We start from the raw sequence: 21,111 nt of genomic DNA, 5'->3' as shown, positions 1-21,111 counted from the left end.
TCCCATAACTGTATGATTTAATGCCTGAGGGAAAGCTAGATTTGCATTAGATTTTGTGGTGAAAGTGGATTACATGTTTGAAAACCACTACTTTTCTTTTGTCAACTGAATGAGTGCCTTATTGAAGCATTGTATTGTTGCACGCCACCCTAATCTCTGAGTATTACAAGATTCCATGGGTTCTAGGAATACCATAGGTTTGGTTTCCTCAGAATGAGGGGCAGCAGAGACTGGGGCGTCTTTATGATATACAGGGGAACGTGGGCGTGTGTATCCCGAATGCACGAAAAAAACCCCAAACCCGGAAGTAGCGCAATTTGAGCGTTTCTGCGCATGTGCGAAGTGTGCAGAAGCGTTCTGCGCATCCGGGGGTCACACATGGGTTGTGCGCACTCCGAAAACGCTTCTGCGTTGCAGGCGTTCTTAACCCGAACCTACGCAACACAGAGCGTGCGCAACCCGGGGTATGACTGTATGGTTTATTTACACATATATGCAACCTGACCCCATGGTGCAGGGGCTTACAGCATTAACACGCCAGCAGGTCTTGCTTCTCCCACAACCTTGGATTCCAGCAGAAACCAAACATGTCTCCCCCTCACAAGCTCCTGCCTGCAGCCTGCTTCTAGCATCTAGCTCTCACACATACCAATTCTGGCTTTTGTCCTTCTAACTACCAGCCAGTAGGGAGGGACACTGGTGGGTGACACATACCCATTTGTTCTCTGGCTCAGAGCCATTTCCTTAGTTACCTTAAGAAACCCATACTTAGGGGCAGTGTTTGAAACTCCCATTGTTCTAGGCGCATTTTGCGACTGGGAATTTCATTAGTGTGAGCAATTTCTGACCTCTGGGCGCAATACTGCACCTAAGATTTCAGATTAAAACTGCGGAGTAGAAGGAAAGGAGGACCTTTTTCTGCCTCTCCACTTCCAGCTACTCTCTGAAGACTGGAGAAGACACCCTCTGAATAATATTAGAGGGGTGAGCAGGGGAAGGACTGGGCCATGTGAAAAATGAACATAAAAATTTAGTTGCAGTTCATTCATTTTCAGCTTTGTATTCTTGTTATTCAAAAAAGTGCACCCAGAGATTCCACTGTTGCGCCCATAACCTAGGTTTAAGGTGCCATTTAACTCCTAGCTTTCATATCTCCATTTCTAACACTGCTTAGGGGGGCATTTCCTCACCAAAAAGCTGGTCTGGCTATTTCAGCAATCAAATCCTTGTTGGATCCTGGAATTAGAAGTCTAACCTCCCACCAAACTCACAACGGTATTGTCTGTTGTGTATTGACAGCACTCAATAAGAAACAATGGCGTTTTTTTCCACACAGGAACAAAATGTGGACTTGTACCTCCCTGTCCCCCTATTAATATCCTCCCCATCCCAGTGATGTCTCAGACCTTCCTCACTTTCAGTGTGGGGTTTTTTCAATTCCGGCTGTTGTAGACTTTCCAATAATTGCAATTCCCACATTAAAAGGGGGGAAAGTACAAGACAACACTGGGACGGGCAGAGACTTTTGTGGATGCCTTTACATTGATGTGGAAACAGGCAAGTGCAAATCCACATTTTGCTCTAGTGTGGAAAAGTCCCTTATTTTTGCCTGTCCTCAAATGGCAGTCTTTGAGATACTTTGCTCACATATTTCTTCTATTGATCTCTCTCCCTTTTATTTATCAGAATTACTAATTTGTGTCTCTTTGTGGTCTTTTTATTAATGTGTTCCTGCAAAGTTAATCACGGTTTGATTTAAAATTTGTATCCCGCTTCTTCAACAACTATGTTCAACTCAAAGCAGCTATTAACAAAGTGATTGTGTTTGTTTTTATGCTTACAGTTTTTCTATTACTCAAATGAGAAAGCATATGATGGGAAGAATACACAATTCACTGGCCGCAGCACATGGGATGGAGATATTTTAAAGAAAGATGCATCCATCAAGATAGAAAACATGCAACCTACAGACAATGGCACTTATTTCTGTGACGTTAAGAACCCCCCAGATGTAGTCACTACAGAAAGGCCAATTGAAGTTAAAGTTGTGGAGAAAGAGAATATGCCTGCAAGCTCTGGAAAGATTTCATCCTTCTGGCTACTTGTACTTCAATTCTGCTGCATTCTAGCCTCTTTGCCAAACGACTTGTTCTGAAAATAAAACACACCTCCTGAGGCAATTAAGAATGTTCTCCAGTATCTTATTTATCTGGACACTTAGCAATGGGGTTGAGAAGGAACTGGGATGAGTTGCAATATACTGTAGAAGACAAATAATATTGCCCCGTTGAAATAGCAACTAACTAAAATGTACTAAAAGCTCATTCCCCCATGACAACCTTAATCCTAGTCAGCAAATGAAAATTTTGCAGCACCTCCTTCTCTGCAGAAAGGTTGTTTCTTAGTTTGAAACAACCACTGAGATTTTGTTTGTGTGTGGGGTTTTTTTATATACATGACTTTGACGACTAGATGGATGTTGGATGGATAGAATAAAAAGGGCATTTCAGAAATGTCTAACCAGTTGCAATGCCACCTTGCTTTTGCTGTCAAGGTGATACGAATTCAGCTTTCTGAAGCACTCAGGATGTTTTATTATGACACAGACAGCAGTTTGTGTTTTTTTTTTTTTTTTTGGTTTTACTATAACCTATTGAAAATGAAATGCATTTGTACTTCCAGTTCTGTGCTTGGGAAGGTTTTGGATAACTTTTCCTAATTACCGGTATTGGTGCCTGAAGTTCCTAATGTGACACTCAAGAGGAACCATGGTATCCTGAGACACCAGTGTTGTTAACCTTTAAATTCCACTGCTCTTTCCAAATGTTAATTGCTTTAAAAATTAGGGATCCAAGCCCAAAATCTACTGGGATGAGCAGAGTTTGCAATAGGTAGATCTCCAGCTAAACTGGCTAATCCTGGGCACTGTCAGGGCTACATGTACTGAAGTCTCTCATTTCAACTCAGTGGGGACTCAGCCAGGGTAACTCCCAGAAGATGAGTGTGTTGCCGGCATGGCAGGGAAGGAGAACACCTACCCTTGCTCCAAACTCTGTTTAGTTTGGTCACATGGCTGAAGAACCCAGCAGAAGTTACACTGGCAAAAGGGGTTTTATTTGGGGGGGGGGTGAGAGAACAAGATAACACCAGAGCTGAGGATGCAGGTGGGCTGTGTGTGTGGGGAAATTGCTTCTATGAGCCCCGCCGAGCCCTTTCACAGTCATACCTCGGGTTGCAATTGCTGCGGGTTACATGTTTTTGGGTTACGGACGTGCTGAACCTGGAAGTACCGGAACGGGTTACTTCTGGGTTTCGGGGCTTTTTGCATGCGCAGAAGCACCGAATTGTGTCACACGTGTGCGCAGACGCAGTGCGGGTTATGGACACTGTGGGTTGTGAACGCGCCTCCCTCACAGATCATGTTCGCAACCCAAGCGTCCACTGTATTAGCAATATGCAAAACTTACAGAGACGTAAGGAACTTCGTGCTACAGTACTTTTCCATCATGAACTGTCTACGTGATCCAGGTGTTACCTTGTTTGTTAGACAATGCTGCCCGTTCCACCACGTCATGTTCCTATCAAAGGGGATTTTTAGCAATGCTTCTGCCAAGGATTCAAACGTTAGAGATAGAGCAGGGGTCGGCAAGGCCTACTGGGCATGGGCCGGAACACTCCTGTGGAGATCCTCCGTGAGCTGGGCCAGAGCAGCACGATGCCAGAAAACGCATCTGCGCATGTCCGCAGCGCTGGAAATCGCTCTTGCGCATGCCCAGATGCTGAAAATCGCGCCTGCACAGAAGTGATTTCCGGCGCTGCAGGCATGCTCAGATGTGATTTCCAGTGTCTGGGCATGCACAGAAGCATTTTCCAGAGCCGTGGAAGAGAGTCTCCACGCCACACTATGCCAGTTTAGCGCAGCATGCAGGGACTTGCCGAGCAGGCGGCTTGCTTTAGGGGCGGCTCATGGGCTGGTTAAGCAACCCTCATGGGCCTTAAGTTGCTGACCTCTGAGATAGAGCAACACTCTTGCCAAGTGTTTTGCTTTTGGATGTAGTCCTGAAGATCACCTGGTTTCCTTCTGTGAAATGGTCATTTTCTGGTGCCCATCACAGTGCCTTAAACTTTTAAATGTGCTCTAGGGTCAGAAAGACTGGGGTCTGTTCACTTACAGTAAGCACAGTGAATCATATCCAGTAATAGTCAGAGTTAACCCTCCAAAGCCAGGTTAAAGTGGTTGGGGGCCCTGATGCAGTTCCTAAAATAGGACCCCCACCTTCATCATGTTAGAGAAATCAGTTTGGCTAGTAGTCTGTGTTGCCATATTGTTTAGGTGCCATAAACTTCAGTATATCCACTTCTGCAATACTTCCTCTGGCATGTCTCACTACTCAGGAGTACAGCATGGGAGAGACAGTAAAAAAATAATAATACTGGGGGAATAGGCAAGCAATCCTTTCACAGCAATTGCATTCCTACTGAAAGCGCCTGAAAAAGAAAATACTATAATGCATGAGGCAGGGACAGAATAATATTCTTCTCTCTGCTTGACCTTGTTGATTGCCTTGGTGACCTGTACCAGGCCTTTGACCATCCACTTCCATGTAAGTTTTTTCCTTGTCAACACATGGGGCAGTGTTATTATTGAGGGACTACAGTTCTCCAGAGCCAGACCAAAATTTCACCTGGGTTGTAGATAAACATAGCATCTAATACACTCGACTTCTAAAACTATAGTAATATGTGGTAATGGCAGCATAAGTATTCAGGACACAATTCTTGCATTGTTTTCGTGCAAGCTTCTCTTTATAATTAGGAGTGTTGTGTCTATCACAACAGGCATGTTATGTTCACTTAACACACTGTGACTTGTGAGGGGAGTACTATGTACATCTATTAATAGGACAAAGGACTAGGAGAAATCTCTTCTCCCAGTACAATATCTGAATGGCATTCTCTGGAGCAGACTGTGAAAGAGGCAAAACAACTGGAAGAAGCTATGAAATATACTCGGAGTCATGCTCTTTATTGCAGCTTGTAAAACAGTGATTGAATTTCCCCCCAAACCTCAGGCTTTTATATACCGGTACATTATTTACACAATGAGTCCCATCTGATTGGCTGATTCTGCTTCCCTCCTGGAGTCTGATTGGTCTTTTCCTGCAGGCCAATCATTTGTTGCATTCTACGATCCTACCTGCCTATTGTTCTAGGATCCAAGCTTAGTACATAACAAGCTAGTTGTGACAGATACCTTCACTTAGGATAACATAGCCACTATTTAGGTGTGCTATTGGTTATATCCTCCCCAGCAAAGGTTTTAGTGTTAACTGTTTGTGGTAGCGTGGTTATTTACCAGCAGCAAGATGCTACAAATCAGTAAAAAGGAATCTGTGACCACTCAACCCTCACTCAGAAGAACTAGGTAAGGACGAGGCACTTTTAAAACAAAACAGGAATTTAATTTGTTTACACCAGGGGTCAGCAAACTTTTTCAGCAGGGGGTCGATCCACTGTCCCTCAGACCTTGTGGGGGGCTGGACTATATTTTTTTGGGGGGGGGATGAACGACTTCCTATGCCCCACAAATAACCCAGAGATGCATTTTAAATAAAAGGACACATTCTATTCATGTAAAAACATGCTGATTCCCGGACTGTCCGCAGGCCGGATTTTGAAGGTGATTGGGCCGCATCCGGCCCCCAGGCCTTAGTTTGGGGACCCCTGGTTTACACTGAAGAAGTCGTTGCTTAGTGGTTACTTTTGCAAGGCAAAATACTTTGTTACAAATAGCCACTTTATTAGCTGTCTTATCCCTTTCAAACTGTCACTGGACAGATTCTTTTTAGGATGTCTGTTCTTTTACCCTAGCCATAAAATACTTCCAAACCCTCTAACTTTCCCTCAGATAGATAGATAAACCCTTGTCCAGCCACAGATTACACCTAACACTAACTGAAAGCCATTTAGAGATCTGTTCCCTCTAACAGGTAGCCCCTGTTTGAGCCTATTTAGATAGTCAAAGAACGCTTCTCTCCAGACAGACAGAAAGTCCCTAATTCTAAAACCCAAACCCCTGCCTAGCCCACAGACAACCCCTGCCTGTGCTCTCTCAGACATCCTTATCTGTTGACTGTCAGCCTCTAACTTAAATTCCATTCTCTCTCTCTCTCCTAATTCAATGATCCACTTGCCAGCTCCCACTGGTTGTTGGGTCACAAGGAGGCAGACCCAAAGCTTGTCTGTCACTCACACTAGACTATTGTACCTCAAAGTGGCTCTCCATGTAAGTCTGGACTGCTGCAGACACAAAATATATTTCATTACACTCACCACATTTTCCAAGAGAGAAGTTATAGGGACACAGTGTGTATGTAATACAGTGTGGAGGTACTGTGTTTTATAGGGACACAGTGCGTATGGAAGGACATCACTGGAGGCTTATTGGAAATTTGTAATGATTGCATTTATTTTCCAAATACACAGGGGGAACACAGGCAGAAACACAACTTAAACACTCTAACAAACAGGCAAAGTCCACCCTGCCACATCAGATATCTAGGAAGGAAGGCAACCAGCATTCTAAGATAGATTTACAGAGCCCAAACTCAGCTTTGTGTGTCCCTGTCTTCCTCTTTTCCCCTCAAACTGTTTTGCATTGTGGGCTTGTTAGGACTATCAATATCCCAAAATGCCATAAATACTTACATGCGAAGGAGAGAACCAAGTAATCAGAGTCAAAAGGAGTGGGGGATGCCAAATATTCAAGGAGTCACTAAGTGTTGCCTTTCACTGAAATTATGTTTCCTTCCAGTATTGAAAATAAAATGTGGGGGTTTCCATAGTAACTTGGTGCTCATGAACAGGCATTAAATGAATCAAGAACTTGAGCCCACATTGCATGTGTTTGAATTAGAAACCTAAATAGAAATTCGTAGGTTGAGGTAAACACTGATGACCTATAGAGGAACATTAGAGCATTTTCAGTAGGCCGGTCCTCTGAACCATCGTTATGAGGATTAGGCATGACCAACTTCCATTCTTCAGCAATATAGCTCTGGAAGTGTGTTTTGCCATATGGACTAAGCTGGTATGCACTGACAGACATTATAATACTCTGCACAACCCAACAACAATGATTTCACCGAATCCAGTATATTTATTGTTTTCTTATAATTGTGGGAAAGAGAACCATTGGTAGGTCACATTCTAACACAGGAACAACACTCCTACAAACCAAAATGCTTAACCAATACTTGATAATTCCTTAACCCTGTTTATTTATTACAGTAATTTATGCTATACCTTCCAGGACACCGAGGCAGCTTACATGTAACATAAATGAGTACATATTGAAATAATCATGCACACAAGCAGTAACATATGGGAAATCATAAGAATCTTCCCCAATGGATCTGCCTAGCATGCAAAGTCTCCAATCTGTTCCCAGGAAGTTGCATGTACTGCCTGCTGCTGTGTCTCAATGCTAGAGAGATGAGAGTTTCTCATAATTATCTGCTGAATACAGTGTATTTTTGTTCCAATCTGTCTGGGATGTGCGGATAAAATAACTAGCAAATACTGTATTACCCTTAGTGGGCTAGAAGCTTCCCTTTTATAATGCCTGTCATCTGACAGTCTTTAGGTTCCTCTTTTTGTTAGACTGTCCCTGCTTATTGCCTAATGGGTATCAAGGGCAAAACAAGAGGGGAATCAGAATAGATTCTAAATCCTATTAAATAAACTAGAGCATATGTATTAATTTTACCATATTGCTGAAATATGAAGGGGGTCACAGCATAATTGTGAACGAAAGGATGGGGTCAACGAAACAGGAATGTGTGCAGGAAAACCTATAGTTCAAAAAGATGCTGTAAAGAAAATGTTTTGGACCAGTCATTTGCCTTTCTGCAGTGCTCAGCAAAACACAGGAAATGCAGTGTCTGGATTGTGTGTATGCTTCTGTAGAAGCACAGAGTAAGCACAGAAGGTGGTAAAGGGTTAGTCAGCTCAGCTTCCTGATAATCTGAGCTTCCACTTAAAACATACAGACACACAATCAAGTTTCTAGCCTTTACACTGTGAAGATAAAATGCTTGAAAACATGTGGGTAATGCCTCATGAGGTTTCAAAAGCTGTCCAGGTAGTCAGGGACAGGACTGCACTGAACTACACATTGTTTTCTCCTTCCGGTAGCTTTTAAAATTGGAATGAATGATGCACAACAGTAACACCGCAAAATATATAGGCTGCATAATTAAAGTTTTTCCCTATTTCCTTTGGTACAGTATAATTAGTATGCTAAACATATGTTTTTCTTAAGGAAATCAGAAAAAAACAAGACACCCATAGTTCAGTATGAAGTATTTCAGCAACCAATGGAGACATAAGAAAAATTATTTCAAACAAAAGCTCTTACCAAATTGTGTGTCTACCAATATTCAATAATCACTTACACAAATATTTCTAGGTATTCAATAGTTATTCCTATTAAGTATGCACTATTTTTGATTAATATGATTTTTATGTTAATAAACATTTAAGTAACTTGTTATTACACTGTACATTCTTTAAATCAGAATATTAGATTTACAAATTATGATTGTTTTATTTAGTTACTGGTGATCGATCTTGACAGCTTGCACTCACTATTGTCACTTTTTCTTCATTTAATTCATTTTCTTAATTTACTTCATGTTTACTTTACTTCAAACTTTATGTTCTGGTATTATACAATGCAGACTCCTTTGTGTCTCCATCTATTAATATAGCCTACTGCTAGATCATATTAAGATAGTTTGCCAGATTTATTAATAACAAGACAAAATATTGTCATAACTTTTTGAGCTTTTAAAATTGATTAATAATTAATATGAGAATGCTTGGTAATTACGTAACACTTCATTCGCAGTGCTCGGTTGCTTCAGAAACATTTTATCAGTTAAATGGTTTCAACAACCTTGGAAGTTTTTTTACAGATAGGAAGGGTGTATGTGAAAAATATTGGCTTGCCTGTGATATCCATTGAGGCCAGGGCAAAGCCCAGATCAGAACTTGATATGCAGTTGTTAAAGCCACTGTCTGACAGGATAAATTAACCATTCATCCTGCAGTGGCACTGAGATGCCACTGTCCTTGAAATTAATTCTTATAGCTGGGATTATTGAAACACACACACACACACACACACACACACACACACATGTTTCAAGGAGCATATATTATTTTAAAATAAAAATATATATAATACTAAAAATGTGAATGTTTCACTAGTAACATGGTTTTTATAAATGATAATCAGAAACCTGTGTTGTAGGGTGTGTGCACCTTTCCTTTCCATGCAGACATTGTGGAAGTGGGAGTTACTGGGTATATTTCTAGACAGTTTCACTGGATATAGCAGTTTTTGCCTATGCTGCCTGCTCACTGCCCACGCTGAAGTGCCCTGAAGCCACTGGTGCAGTGTCCTTGGGCTCAGCGGCTCCCTTGAGGACTTCTGGTATTCACAAAGCCTCCTCCACTGCAACTTAGCAGGCAGAAAGAAAATAAATGGTTGTTTATGAAAGGGAAGTATTTAAGTGATAGAGTTGTTTTCTAGAGAGGAGTTTTGGAATATTGAGAAAGATTAGAAGGAACTGGAAGATCTTTAAAGAATACCTGGAAAACTATTGTAATAATAAACATCTCCTGGCAGAACTAGATTGATCCTTGTAAGATAAGAAACATGTTTTTGATATATGATAAAAATAAAGAAATACAGTAATTTGGAACTGTGTGTGAAAGAACAATAGAAGTAATAATACAATGAGTCTAATTGGAAGTTACCGGTACATGTATTTATTCTCCTTTTAATTTTTTTCTTTATTAATTTCTTTCTTTTCTCCCCCTCCCCCCTTTTTCTTCCTTTCTTCCTCTTTTAAATTTTTCTTTCTTCGCACTTTCTTCTTTTAGTCTCCTTTTTCTGATCGGCTAAGAAAGAGATAAAGTTAAATATGAAAAGTTGACTAACCAGGAGTGATGTTTTGTAGTTTGTTAACTATTGTTAAAGATGGTCAACTGTAATGAATTGATGTATTAGTTACTATTGATTTATTGTTATTGTCGAATCTTAAATAAAATTTATTTCCTAAAGAAAGAAAGAAAGAAAGAAAGTGGCTAGCTGCACTTGTCTGGAACAATAACAGAAGAGACCATCTACATCTGGGGAAACTGTGAAGCTATTCCATTGAGATACAGAGGAAGAAAAGGTCAGATTTCTCTGAGCTCTGACAAAAATGGAAGAGAAACTGGACTTGAGAGGAAGGGGTGAAATTAGAGAAGATGTTTTGTTCAAGACTTTGTGTGGATGCCCTGTGAGTGAAGAAAGTGTGGCTCTTCCACAGTCAGTGCCAAGAGTAAAAGTAGCCCTAGGAAGCAAGCTGCTACCAATCTCTGTCTTCACACTACCTCTTTTCAGAGATGCTGAGTATGTCAAATATACCATAAAATTCCTTCCACAGTTAGGAGTATGCATTGTGTTATGACATGGACTTCCTGGGATTTCACTTGACCCCCAAAGGGATGGAGATTTCTAAGGTCAGCAGTGTGGCATCTTGGCAGGCACCAAAGACTAAGAAGGATTTGCAGAGGCTCTTGGAGTTTGCAAACAGCTCCCCTCAATGACTGCTTCATGGGGGCAGGACCTACTGGAGATGAGTTGCTATGCTCACTAGGTATGACATTCTGTTTAGTCTGTGCAGATGTTTTTGCTAATAAATAATTAACTCTAACTGGCATAATGTGATTTACTGCTGGAATGCTCCTGACACATTGCTTATAATATTTTTACCTGGTGTTTGTGTATCTTTATCAGGAGAGGGAAAAGTGGTACCTGCAACAAAAGGTTGCAGTGTGGAGTATTTGAACCCCTAACTCTCCTCCAAGGCATAAATGGAACAACATTAAAAGGAAACCTCTTTATGATAGCAACTGTCCTGCTTTGGTGTAGGAACTTTATACGTTGGTGAATATACGAGTTACCAAATTATACTATTTGCTAGCTAATGTTGTGGCACAATGCTGACTTTCCTCATACTTATATACACTTTGGGAAATACTCCCAACATTATTTGGTTGACTGTATGTGATGTCAGACACCAAACTTAGTGAAAGCAGCCTGTTAAACTCCGCACACAGTTTCATAGAACTTAATGGGGGAAACTGGTAATATTTTCAACTAGTATTAAATTATGAATGCAGCGATATGGGCCATGAACAGAGCCAAGAGGGCTTCCGCATGTCAGGCTACGGGAATGTGCACAGATGTGAGTGGAGTGGCGTGGAGCAAGTCCCTAAAACCCCCCAGTAAGGACAAGATCCACGGTGAGTGACGCCTTATTACTACTACTGAGCCGGCGTCACTGGAGCCTTTCTATCGGAAACGGGCCATGGCAAAGCGACCGCTGTGCAATCGCCCAGCCCTCACAATAAAGCCCCAAGGTAGCTTTCAGTCACGTGACAGGCGCCCAAAGGGGGCGGGCAGCTTCTCTTTTCAATGGCCCGCCCATGGCTGAGTGAAAACCCGAGCTCCCAATGGCTCTGCGACGTGAGAAGTGAAGGGCAGAGCCTGGCCAGAAGGAAGACGCTGGATTCAGGAGGTGTGCGTGACTGACAGCGCTCCGGCTCAATACCGGCGTGGAGTTTCCCTTCGGCTCTCCCACCCCTCTTCCAACCATGGGCGGGGGTGGAACAATGAGAGGAAAAGGAGGTGGAGGCAGGAAAATGGCAGCGGCGACCGTGGCGGTGGCGGCGTTAACGGCGCCAGGAGGAGGCGGCGGCGGCGGCTGCAGTCCGAGGCAAGGCGCTGCTCCGCTCGCCGCCTGGCTCAGCTCGTTGCTGCTGGCGGCGGCTCTCGGCTTGTGTGAGTGGGTTTCCCGTGTCCGGGTCGGCGCGCCTGAAAGGGAAGGAGGGAAGCCAAGGAGGGAGAAAGCAGGGCGGGAGAAAAGCCTTTCCTCTTCGCTGAGCCCCGCCGTCTCTGCCAGAACTCGGGCGGCGGGGGAAGCGGAGCGCTCGCGGGAGACGAGTCGTCTGGGGCGTGTGAACGCGACGCTGCGGCGGAGCGGAGCGCTGTTTTCTCCGCGCTGTTGGGTGTTGGCGGGGGATTCCAGGTCTCCCTGAGCCCCCCTCGCAGCCCCTCCCTGGTCTGTCTCCGGTAAAAGGAAGAATGGGTGGGGGTGAGCTAACGTACGTGTCATGATGGTGGCGGGTGTACGTGTGAATCGCTTTGCAGAAGAGCTCAGGGCGGAACAGAGACCAAGGAAGAGCAGGTGACCTCTCTCTCTCCCTCTGGTACTCCGCCCTTTGGGTCTTTAGGTTTAGCTCTGCACAGATAATAATAAGGGTAAGTGGTGACCCAGGCAAGAGGGGAAATCGCTGCGTCCTTGAATCCATCTCTTTCCTCTCTGCTGGTACCAGATAAAGCGCCCAAGACGTCGTATGTCTGAGATTGGTGTTGCCATTGTTTGGCTTTGGGTTTCCTGCCTTCATTTGTAGCGCTGCTTTCTTAAAGCAGTGTACTATTCTTACTAGTCGTAAAGCAATGGATGCGATGAGGTTGTCTGGTCACGGGAACAATCCCACAAACAGGTATGGCGATATACTGCTTCATTGCACATGCTCAAGAGTTAGCCTGGGTCAGTTCAAGTCAAATGTGTGTTAACTCAGAGTCATTAATGAAAATCTGTTCTAGGAGGTGTTGCACACAGTTTTTACACGTGTCTTTCAGAGAAATTGGCTTTCTACAACCTGGTCAAACTGACTTAGATCAGCCTGAGGGTGATCAGCTTGCAGATTCCTTCTGAGGCACCAACATAATTATTAAACACAGTTTGCCATACAATTTCATTTTCTTGGGTAAATTGACTCATCTCACAAATGTACAATATTGCCTTGGCCATTGCTCTGTTATGCTCTTTGAATATAAAATGTACTAATATGCAAAATGGCTACTGGCTAGCTACATTAAGTAATGTCCTGTTATTCTGCAGCAATGAAATCAATCCATCTGTAAGCTGGGCAGGCCTCCCCCCCATGAACTAGCAGTGCTTTATTTTGTTAAAGGATAGTGGTTTGGACTTATGGAATATTACCTGTTCGAAACTCCCTTTTGTTCCTTATTGCTGAGCTATGTTAGAATGATGTTTTTGGTTTTAATCCCCAAGTAGCTGTTCTCTGGGCTTACAGAAGTAACATATTCAATAGAATCAATATAAGCACATCTTCATGTGCTGCTTAATACATGAGGTGATGAATAACCTGGCCTAAATCAGTGTTAGGAACTCAGATGTATAAGCTAGGTGCCAAATGGCTTCTTCAACCAAGGTTAGTCAACAAAATGGAATGTTTAGTTGCCATTTTGGGGCAAGACAGCTCTGAAGTCTTATTTCTCAGACGATGCACTGACTGTGATTCTCAGTTAAGCATCAGGCTAGTTCAGATAATAACCTTGAGCTTTGATAACTCAAGAAAGAAATGTCATTTGATCCAGGGACAGTCCACACATATTTTGGTCTATTTTAATCTCTTTCTTAATGGTGACTGCTCCTGCTCAGACTGCACAGAAAAAGCATTTTGGTTCCAGAAATTCATTCGGATTGTGCTGATAAAATATAACTGATAGAATTCTACAGGTTGGGGTATTAGCAAGGCCTTTTTCAGTCAGAACTTGGTGGAACTCTGTTCCAGCACCTTTTAGGTGGGCACCATTGCCATTATAAGAAAAAAGGAGACATTCGTGGTGAGTTCCAGCATTCCTTTTTCTAGAAATATACCACTGGGTATTAGTTTGTGAAAACAGTCCAGATCCAATGATCCCCAGGCATGCACCTACAGATGGTAGAAGTGTCAAGTGCCATCCTATCATCCAGGCATATTCACTTGGTTGCAAGTGGTTGAAAGCAAGGTGCAAAATGTGGCTGGCTAATTTCAAACACTGGCTTAAGTGTATTGGATATGAATCCAGCCGGTCACGGGAACAGCCCCACAAACAGGTCTTGTGAATGCCTGTATAGTAGTACCTTGGTTCTCAAACTTAATCTGTTCTGGGAGTCCGTTCGACTCCCAAAATGATTAGAAAACCAAGGTGCGGCTTCCAATTGGCAGCAGGAGCTTCCTGCAGTCAAGCGGAAACCGTGTCAGACATTCGGCTTCCAAAAAATGTTTGCACAACTGGATCATAGGAGAAAAAACTGGCAGTGGTAGCACTAATGGGATTATTGGAAGTGGTAAAAAATGAAGACAATTTTGCTTGTGGTTTACTGAAATATCATGCCTAAAGGAGATAGTGAATTGTTCCCTTTTTGAGCGCAAGTTTTGTTGTGTGCCCAAATATATTTGATTTGCCTCTTCCAGAAAGTCCATTGAGATCACTTTCAGGATCAGCAAGCTTTAGTAATAGAAATAGGTCAGCTTTTGTTTTTCCTTTCTGCTTGGCAGTCTTCAAAAAATTCTATTTTTGTGTTGCATCGATGCCATGGATTGGAATTGGCACCACAGAAAATTAGTGATATTACTAAAGTAAATTGTACATGTCGAATTTGGAACTTGTGAGTCTGGAGTCTTTATTCTGAGGACCCACTACATGCCTCCTAGACTTTAACCAGTGTGCAGAAATGAACTAAGAGTGCTCCTTCAGGCCACAGTTTAGAAGCCATTACAGTATTTGTTTGCTTCAGGATGGAAGGTTTTTCCCCTCCTCAGATTTAGTCATATACTGTACTTCCTTCCCACACTTTACAATTATTGAGCAAATCAAAACAAAGGCACTTGTATTTCTTTTCTTCCATTAAATGAAGTGCCTTAAGACACAACAGAGTGAGAATAATACTATTATTAACAGTAGTCCATTATGGCATGGTTGCAGAGCTCCAGTCAGATAAATGGCCATTTCAGAGTCTAATCCTGTTTCTAACCTAGCTTCAGTTTGAAGGAACAAGATTATAGATTGCTACTTTCACTCTTTGTTCAGTAAGATAACTGACTGGGTTCCTGAATCTGTATTTTTTATTTTATTTTTGCACCATGTCAAACTTTTCAACTAAACGTTCTGACTTCTGAGAAATATAAGCAACAGAGATAGCTAAAACACATGCTGAGACAGGAAAAGAAAATTATTCACAAAGCAACAATTAAGGTTTGTGCTTACATGCTTGTTCTGTATACGTATCTTTGCCAGTTTAAGTATATAGCTGGACTGGGGACATAACTTACCATTTTTTTTTAGTCTTGCATGGATTCATGTTCAAATCTTACATTTCAGTTGATTGATACAGAATATAGTTTCATTTCTGACTGGATAGTTGTTAATGGTTATAGATTGTGGCTGTGGTTGTAGCATTGTTGTGAAACTTTGTAATATTGTTCTCCTCAACGATAACTTAGAAGCTTTCCTCAGTCAGTTTTTATAACTGGACTGAAGTATACATTCTCTCCCCCTTGCCCCACCTTAACTGTTAGGGGAAACTGCTACTGACTGGTGACTCTTTACCTACATGTGTAGAAGTCAGCAAATATTTGTTGCAAATTACAGTACGGTGATCCTTGCTTATGTGGAGCTGTTGAAAATAATCCCCATGACCTCCTTGCTGTGTTTTGTAATTTTCCAAGCAAGACCGGGCTATTTCAGTATTGAAACATCTTCCAAAATGTTGCAATACTGGCTCAATAGAGCTGCAAGAATGTTTAGCAAAGGTAGTGTACAGAGCTCTCTGATGACACATTTCCAACATCCATCTTCTAGCTTTTCTTATTGCATTTTTTATTGAGTGCACTGTTGGGAGGAAATAGACCAGGGATGGGGAATTTGTGACCCTCCAGATGTTGTTGGTCTCCCATCAGCTTCAGTCAGCATAGCCAATGGTCAGGAATGATGTGAGTTGTAGTCCAACAACATATTGAGACCTACTACACAGGGTTCCTTGTATACTGCTGTCTGTGTGTTGTGCTTTTGGGTTCATATTAGAAACCATACAACTCAGAAGGCATGGTTTGTTCCCTAAACCAATGAGATAAGTTACCGGTAGGTAGCTGTGTTGGTCTGCCATAGTCAAAATAAAATAAAATAAAATAAAATAAAATAAAATAAAAAATTTCTTGCAGTAGCACCTTAGAGACCAACTAAGTTTGTTCTTGGTATGAGCTTTCGTGTGCATGCACACTTCTTCAGATGGTATCTGAAGAAGTGTGCATGCACACGAAAGCTCATACCAAGAACAAACTTAGTTGCCCAATGAGATAAGTTTTTATTGAGAGCCTTCTGTTGGTACTTGAAATAGTCTTAGTGTGGACTATTGCTGTCTGTATGTGTAATTTCGTTTATCTAGCTCTGTGTCCCTATAATTGGTGTCTATGGACTTTGCACAGGCTTCTTTTTGCTGGAAGCTATATGAACTCTGAAACAGACATTGAATTGCAATTTATTGTTGTTTACTCCTTTTAGCAGTTTCGCTGTTTCGTAACAGAAAGTATTGGCTTGGGTGTCCCTGAATAAGTGGTGGCAACAGTATTTCTATATCCCCTTTGTACCCATTATCTGTAGTTCTCGGTTGTGTTATGAGAAATAATTCCACAAGGGAATGTTCTTAAGAGAATCTCTAATCTGCAACCTGAGTGGCTTGCCAATTATCTCTTGATCAAAATCTGAAGCAGCTTTAGACTAATCACAAATTGTTCTAATGTTGTAAGTATCTTGACTTGTCCTACCCTGCTGCATGACAGTTAACTAACACATCAACAAAGCCGAAATAAAGACAGGGAGATCTTCCATGATGTGTACTTATTTATCTGTTAACACACAGAGAGAAAAACAGAATAAATGCTGAACTGTGGTAGGTACCCCTGCACTTGATGGACTGTTGGGAGTGGGGTAGCTGGTGAAGGAAAATTAATACCCAGTACCCCCACATGCCCTCCCTTCATGTGCTTGTCCATTGTGGCTGCAGTCCAATGCCTTTGGAAAGTTAAGAGGAGGTTGCAGTCAGTGCATCTCCTCCAGTCCCACCCAGACACTTTCTGCAAGTTTGTTTGCCCACAGCAGGGAGGAAGTTGTGGCCATAGGTCTACATGTTTGCTTTCTGCTTATCAAATTATACAAAATGTTTTTGTTACATTTTGCTGAGAGTTGTAATGCTGCACATTCTCAGGGCATTTTTTTTTTTGTACTCCACAAAACCTTATGCCATAAATAAATTTGTTAGAAGATAGCATGAGACTTATTGTGTAATATCAGATGTTCCTTTTTAGGAGAAGAGGCCCCTGTTTTGGAAATTGCATCAGGCTCACAGCCACTTTAACCCAGCCTTGATTATTGCATAAACTTAATGTATTACAAAGAATGATGCATCCAATTAAGTGGACTCTAGCCCAAGAAAGCTTATGCCATAATACAATTTTTAGCCTTTAAGATGGCAGTGCTGTTTTGTTTGCTGTTCTGCTAAAATTGTACTGTGACGTACTTTACAGGGTTGATGTGAGGATAAAAGAATATACAGTAAAACACTTTGGCAAATCTAAAATGCTATTACAGAAAGCTGCAGGGGATGGTTCAGATGAGAATGCAGTGTGCAGAGCCTACATGTAATATGGGAGCATGGGTTACAACCTGCCTGCATAGTCCATCCCAGGCAAGCCGGTCCCAGCAGGCAGCCACGCTGGATTTGCTATCCAAAGTTTTTAGGACTGAATATTCTGGTTGTGTCCCAGATTCTTTATTCTTTAAGTTTAGGCTTTTTCATGATTCCAAATCTCCTCCTCCTCCTCCAGTTCAAAATCAGCGACATCAGGCTGGATATAGGTGTGTGTATTCCAAGACGTTCAAGTCTCCTATGTGAGGTACCGGTAGGTTAGGGTGAGAGATGGTAACTAGTGAGCTTCATGGCTGAATGATGATTTTTAACCCTGTTCCCCTAGGTCCTAATCCACTTAATTTCCCTGCATTTTATTCCACTTCTTGAGAAAATATGTAGAAATGAAAAAGCAGAGGTAGATACGTGAAGGCCAAGGAAAAAAACCTGGAAAATTTAGGGGGGGAAATGCTTTTTTCCTGTTTCCCCCTGTATTGTATTGTATTGTATTGTTTGCTTGTTTATAAAACACTTTCTTTTAGAATGATGAACAAATGTTTGAGACAAGCTGTTCATATAATTAATCCCCCAAAATGATTTCTAAAGCTGCATAGTACAAAGACTTTTATGTACGGTTTCAGATTGTTACAATTCCTGTATATGAAGGCAAGTCCTGAGTTGTACATTGAGAGTACAACACCCAAATGAATGAGCAAGATGCATTTCTGCCTCTTGGAGGGCACTGCTGTTGTCTTAAGAGAAGGAAGGAGGATTGAATGTTTTCTTTGCTTGTGGCCTTTAACTTGTTGGCATGGTTGGTGGATCTGTTTCTGACCCCTTGACTATTCCTCAAAGGACTGGGAGTGGGAGAAAGTACAGAGCAGTGTAATTTTGTTACCTCTAATTCACACTGCTGCAAATCTGTTGGATCCAAGATTCAAAGTTAAGCACAGCTTCTGCATTTGACAGGATTACAAAACAAGCAGTATGCTTAGGGCTTGCTGTTGGAAAGGTACTTTTAAATGTTGCAACATACAAAACATATTCAGGTATTTGGCCACGCAATGCAGTCTAGGATTCTGCCAAGCATACCCTACTGCAAGATTGTGTCAAGGCCTTTGCACAGCACAGCCTCTGACACCAACTGTTTCTTAGCCACGTCAGATACTTTCATCTCCTGTAGTATGTGTGTTTGTGGGGGAAACTGGTCTGTGTTTGGAAATACAGTGGTACCTTGGTTGTTGAACATTTCGGAAGCCAAACCTTTTGGTTTCTGAACATCGAAAACCCGGAAGTGAATGCTTCCGCTTTTGAACGCGCCTCAGAAGTGAAATAGTTTCTGAGGCGTGTTTCTCCGTTTTCTGAATGGAATTTGCCGACCCCACATTGCGCCTTAGTTGTCGAAAGTTTCCGAAGTTGAAAGGTCTTCTGGAACGGATTACATTTGACAACCAAGATACCACTGTACACCAAATCAAGAAATAAACTGAGATGTGGAAGAGTTGAAGTTTGTTTCGGTTTGGATAAACCTTCAGTTTTTAGAAGTCTGGAAATGTTTACCGGTAATTTCTGAGCTGCAAGGGGCAGAGGAGTAATATTTCTCCATAAGGTCTGAAAATATATGGGGTTCATTTTTAACAGTCCAGTGTGGCACCTTTAAGACTAACCAATTCAGGCTGCAGTCATTTACATACTTATCGCTTCTTATTACTTCTATGTTATGTACACTAATCATGGCATGGATGCACACTAGAAATTGTGACAGCAAGGGCCCCTTCTGAATGAACCAAGGTAAGACACTTAGGGGCTATGTATGCATACATGCTGCTGCAAGGAGAAATTTCAAAAGTGCTCTATGAGCAATTGGCGGAGTAGACACATGCATTATTTCAAGCAAAGAAAGCTGAGGAGAAGATTGTAACTAGATTTTATTTATTAAACTTAGTTCCTTAAAAATTGAGGTCTCAAAGGATCGGAAAGCTTTGCAAAACCACCACATATGTATGAAGGAGCCAGTCTCCCCACATCTGCTTCAGCAGTGATGTAAGGGTTCTGCTGTGGTTCCTCACGAGTAAAGAGGCTCGACTCAGGTCCTGTATATTTACAGGTTTTATTGTGCAGATATGTACAGTGCAGAGCTACAAAAGTCTATGACCAGCTTAGTCACTTTCAGATCCCGGAAGTGGCGCTTTTCTGGAGCGCCCCCAACACAAGAACTTGGGCACCCCTAGTTTCCTCCTTCCCTCCTTACGTTTCACACCCCTGTGTAATTGGGGTGCTGGAACTGTTGTTGCTCCCTCTAGGCTGGATCTGCTGGGGGGCGTTGGGTCTCTGAAGCATACCGCAGCCCTCTCTTCGCTGGGCTGCTTTCCTTCCTGTTGTTCCTGCTGGAAAACCCCCTGCTATCCCCACAGTGCTGTGGCTCTTCATCCCTTGACAGCCCCTGCACCGCCACACTGGGCGCTGACTGTTCCCTGACAAGGGAGGTGGTATACCTGGTATCATATAGGATATTTGCAAAGGAGAAAGATACCACCTAGGTAGGAGCTTCAATTATATTTCTCTCAATTGAGCTAAGACTGATCTCAGAGGTTTCCCCTGCCCCCAAAGCTTGTTCCATTTTTCATTAGGCATTTCTGTTTGAAGATCTGCTTCCCATGGGATTTTTGTAGCCATAAGATGGCCAAACTTCATCTCAATTAACATTTTCCATATAGATGCAACACTTTTTGATGCAGCGAAAAGATTGACCACAAGTTGTTCTAAAGCAGACAACTTTCAGGCTACTCTGTTTTAACAAGGAAAAAAATTAATTAAAATTAAACCATGACCATATTACACTAGGGACTTTAGACAGAATTTGTTTTTTACATAAAAGGACAACTGTTAATATAAACACCTCTGAGCCTATACAAACTGGCTTGTTCCCAGCCTTTGCAGTCTAGCATACCTCTTGCCTTGCAGAACATCTGGTGGTACCTGAGTGGGATCAGCGGAGAAACTGGGGGAGCAGTTTTCCTGCACACCATTTACTAATCAAGAAAGGATTTTCCACTCTGTGGATTAATTTTGGAGTGATAGTGAGAAGGGGCCATGCCCTGAACTCCTGATCCCGCAGTTCTATATTGACCCATGGCTTCCAGAGTCTAGTCTTAAAAATTAAAACTGGATGCTTATTTAATCCAAATGTTGGATAATCTATGGAGAGACTCAGCACTATGTATCAGATGTAACTATGGAAAGCCCACAAGGTTTCTCCTGTTTCACTTCATTAGCATCCCTTTAAGTAGAAGTAAATTCTGTGTTACGTAATCAAATACAGAATAATTTCATGTAATCGAATACAGAATTGTTCTTTGACGAAAAAGGTTGTAGATGTTTTCAGGAAATATGGTCATGACTCATTTCTGTCCATAAACCAGCTCTTAAAGAAAAGTTCAGATGCTGGAAATCTATTAATTTGGAAACCATTAACTAATTATATAAGATAATTTATTTCAATGTGAACTGCTTT

General features: G+C 41.9%; 1 protein-coding gene across 2 annotated transcripts in view; it reads left to right on the top strand.

The window, feature by feature from the left end:
* Window positions 1–21,111, top strand: part of MPZL1 (myelin protein zero like 1) — a 76,930-nt gene that overhangs the window by 33,246 nt on the left and 22,573 nt on the right. Inside the window, exon 6 of one of the 2 annotated variants that reach the window (XM_033146770.1) lies at window positions 1,844–2,055. In XM_033146770.1, the coding sequence (XP_033002661.1) occupies window positions 1,844–2,055 (212 nt within the window). Of the gene's footprint in view, window positions 1–1,843; window positions 2,056–11,686; window positions 11,900–21,111 lie in introns of those variants that run through there. The other variant, XM_033146769.1, reaches the window with a different exon arrangement.

The sequence above is a fragment of the Lacerta agilis genome, chromosome 4 (assembly GCF_009819535.1).
Source record: "Lacerta agilis isolate rLacAgi1 chromosome 4, rLacAgi1.pri, whole genome shotgun sequence".
Lineage (NCBI taxonomy): Eukaryota > Metazoa > Chordata > Lepidosauria > Squamata > Lacertidae > Lacerta > Lacerta agilis.
Note: the sequence above shows the minus strand (reverse complement) of the source record. Positions and strands in the feature narration are given on the sequence as shown.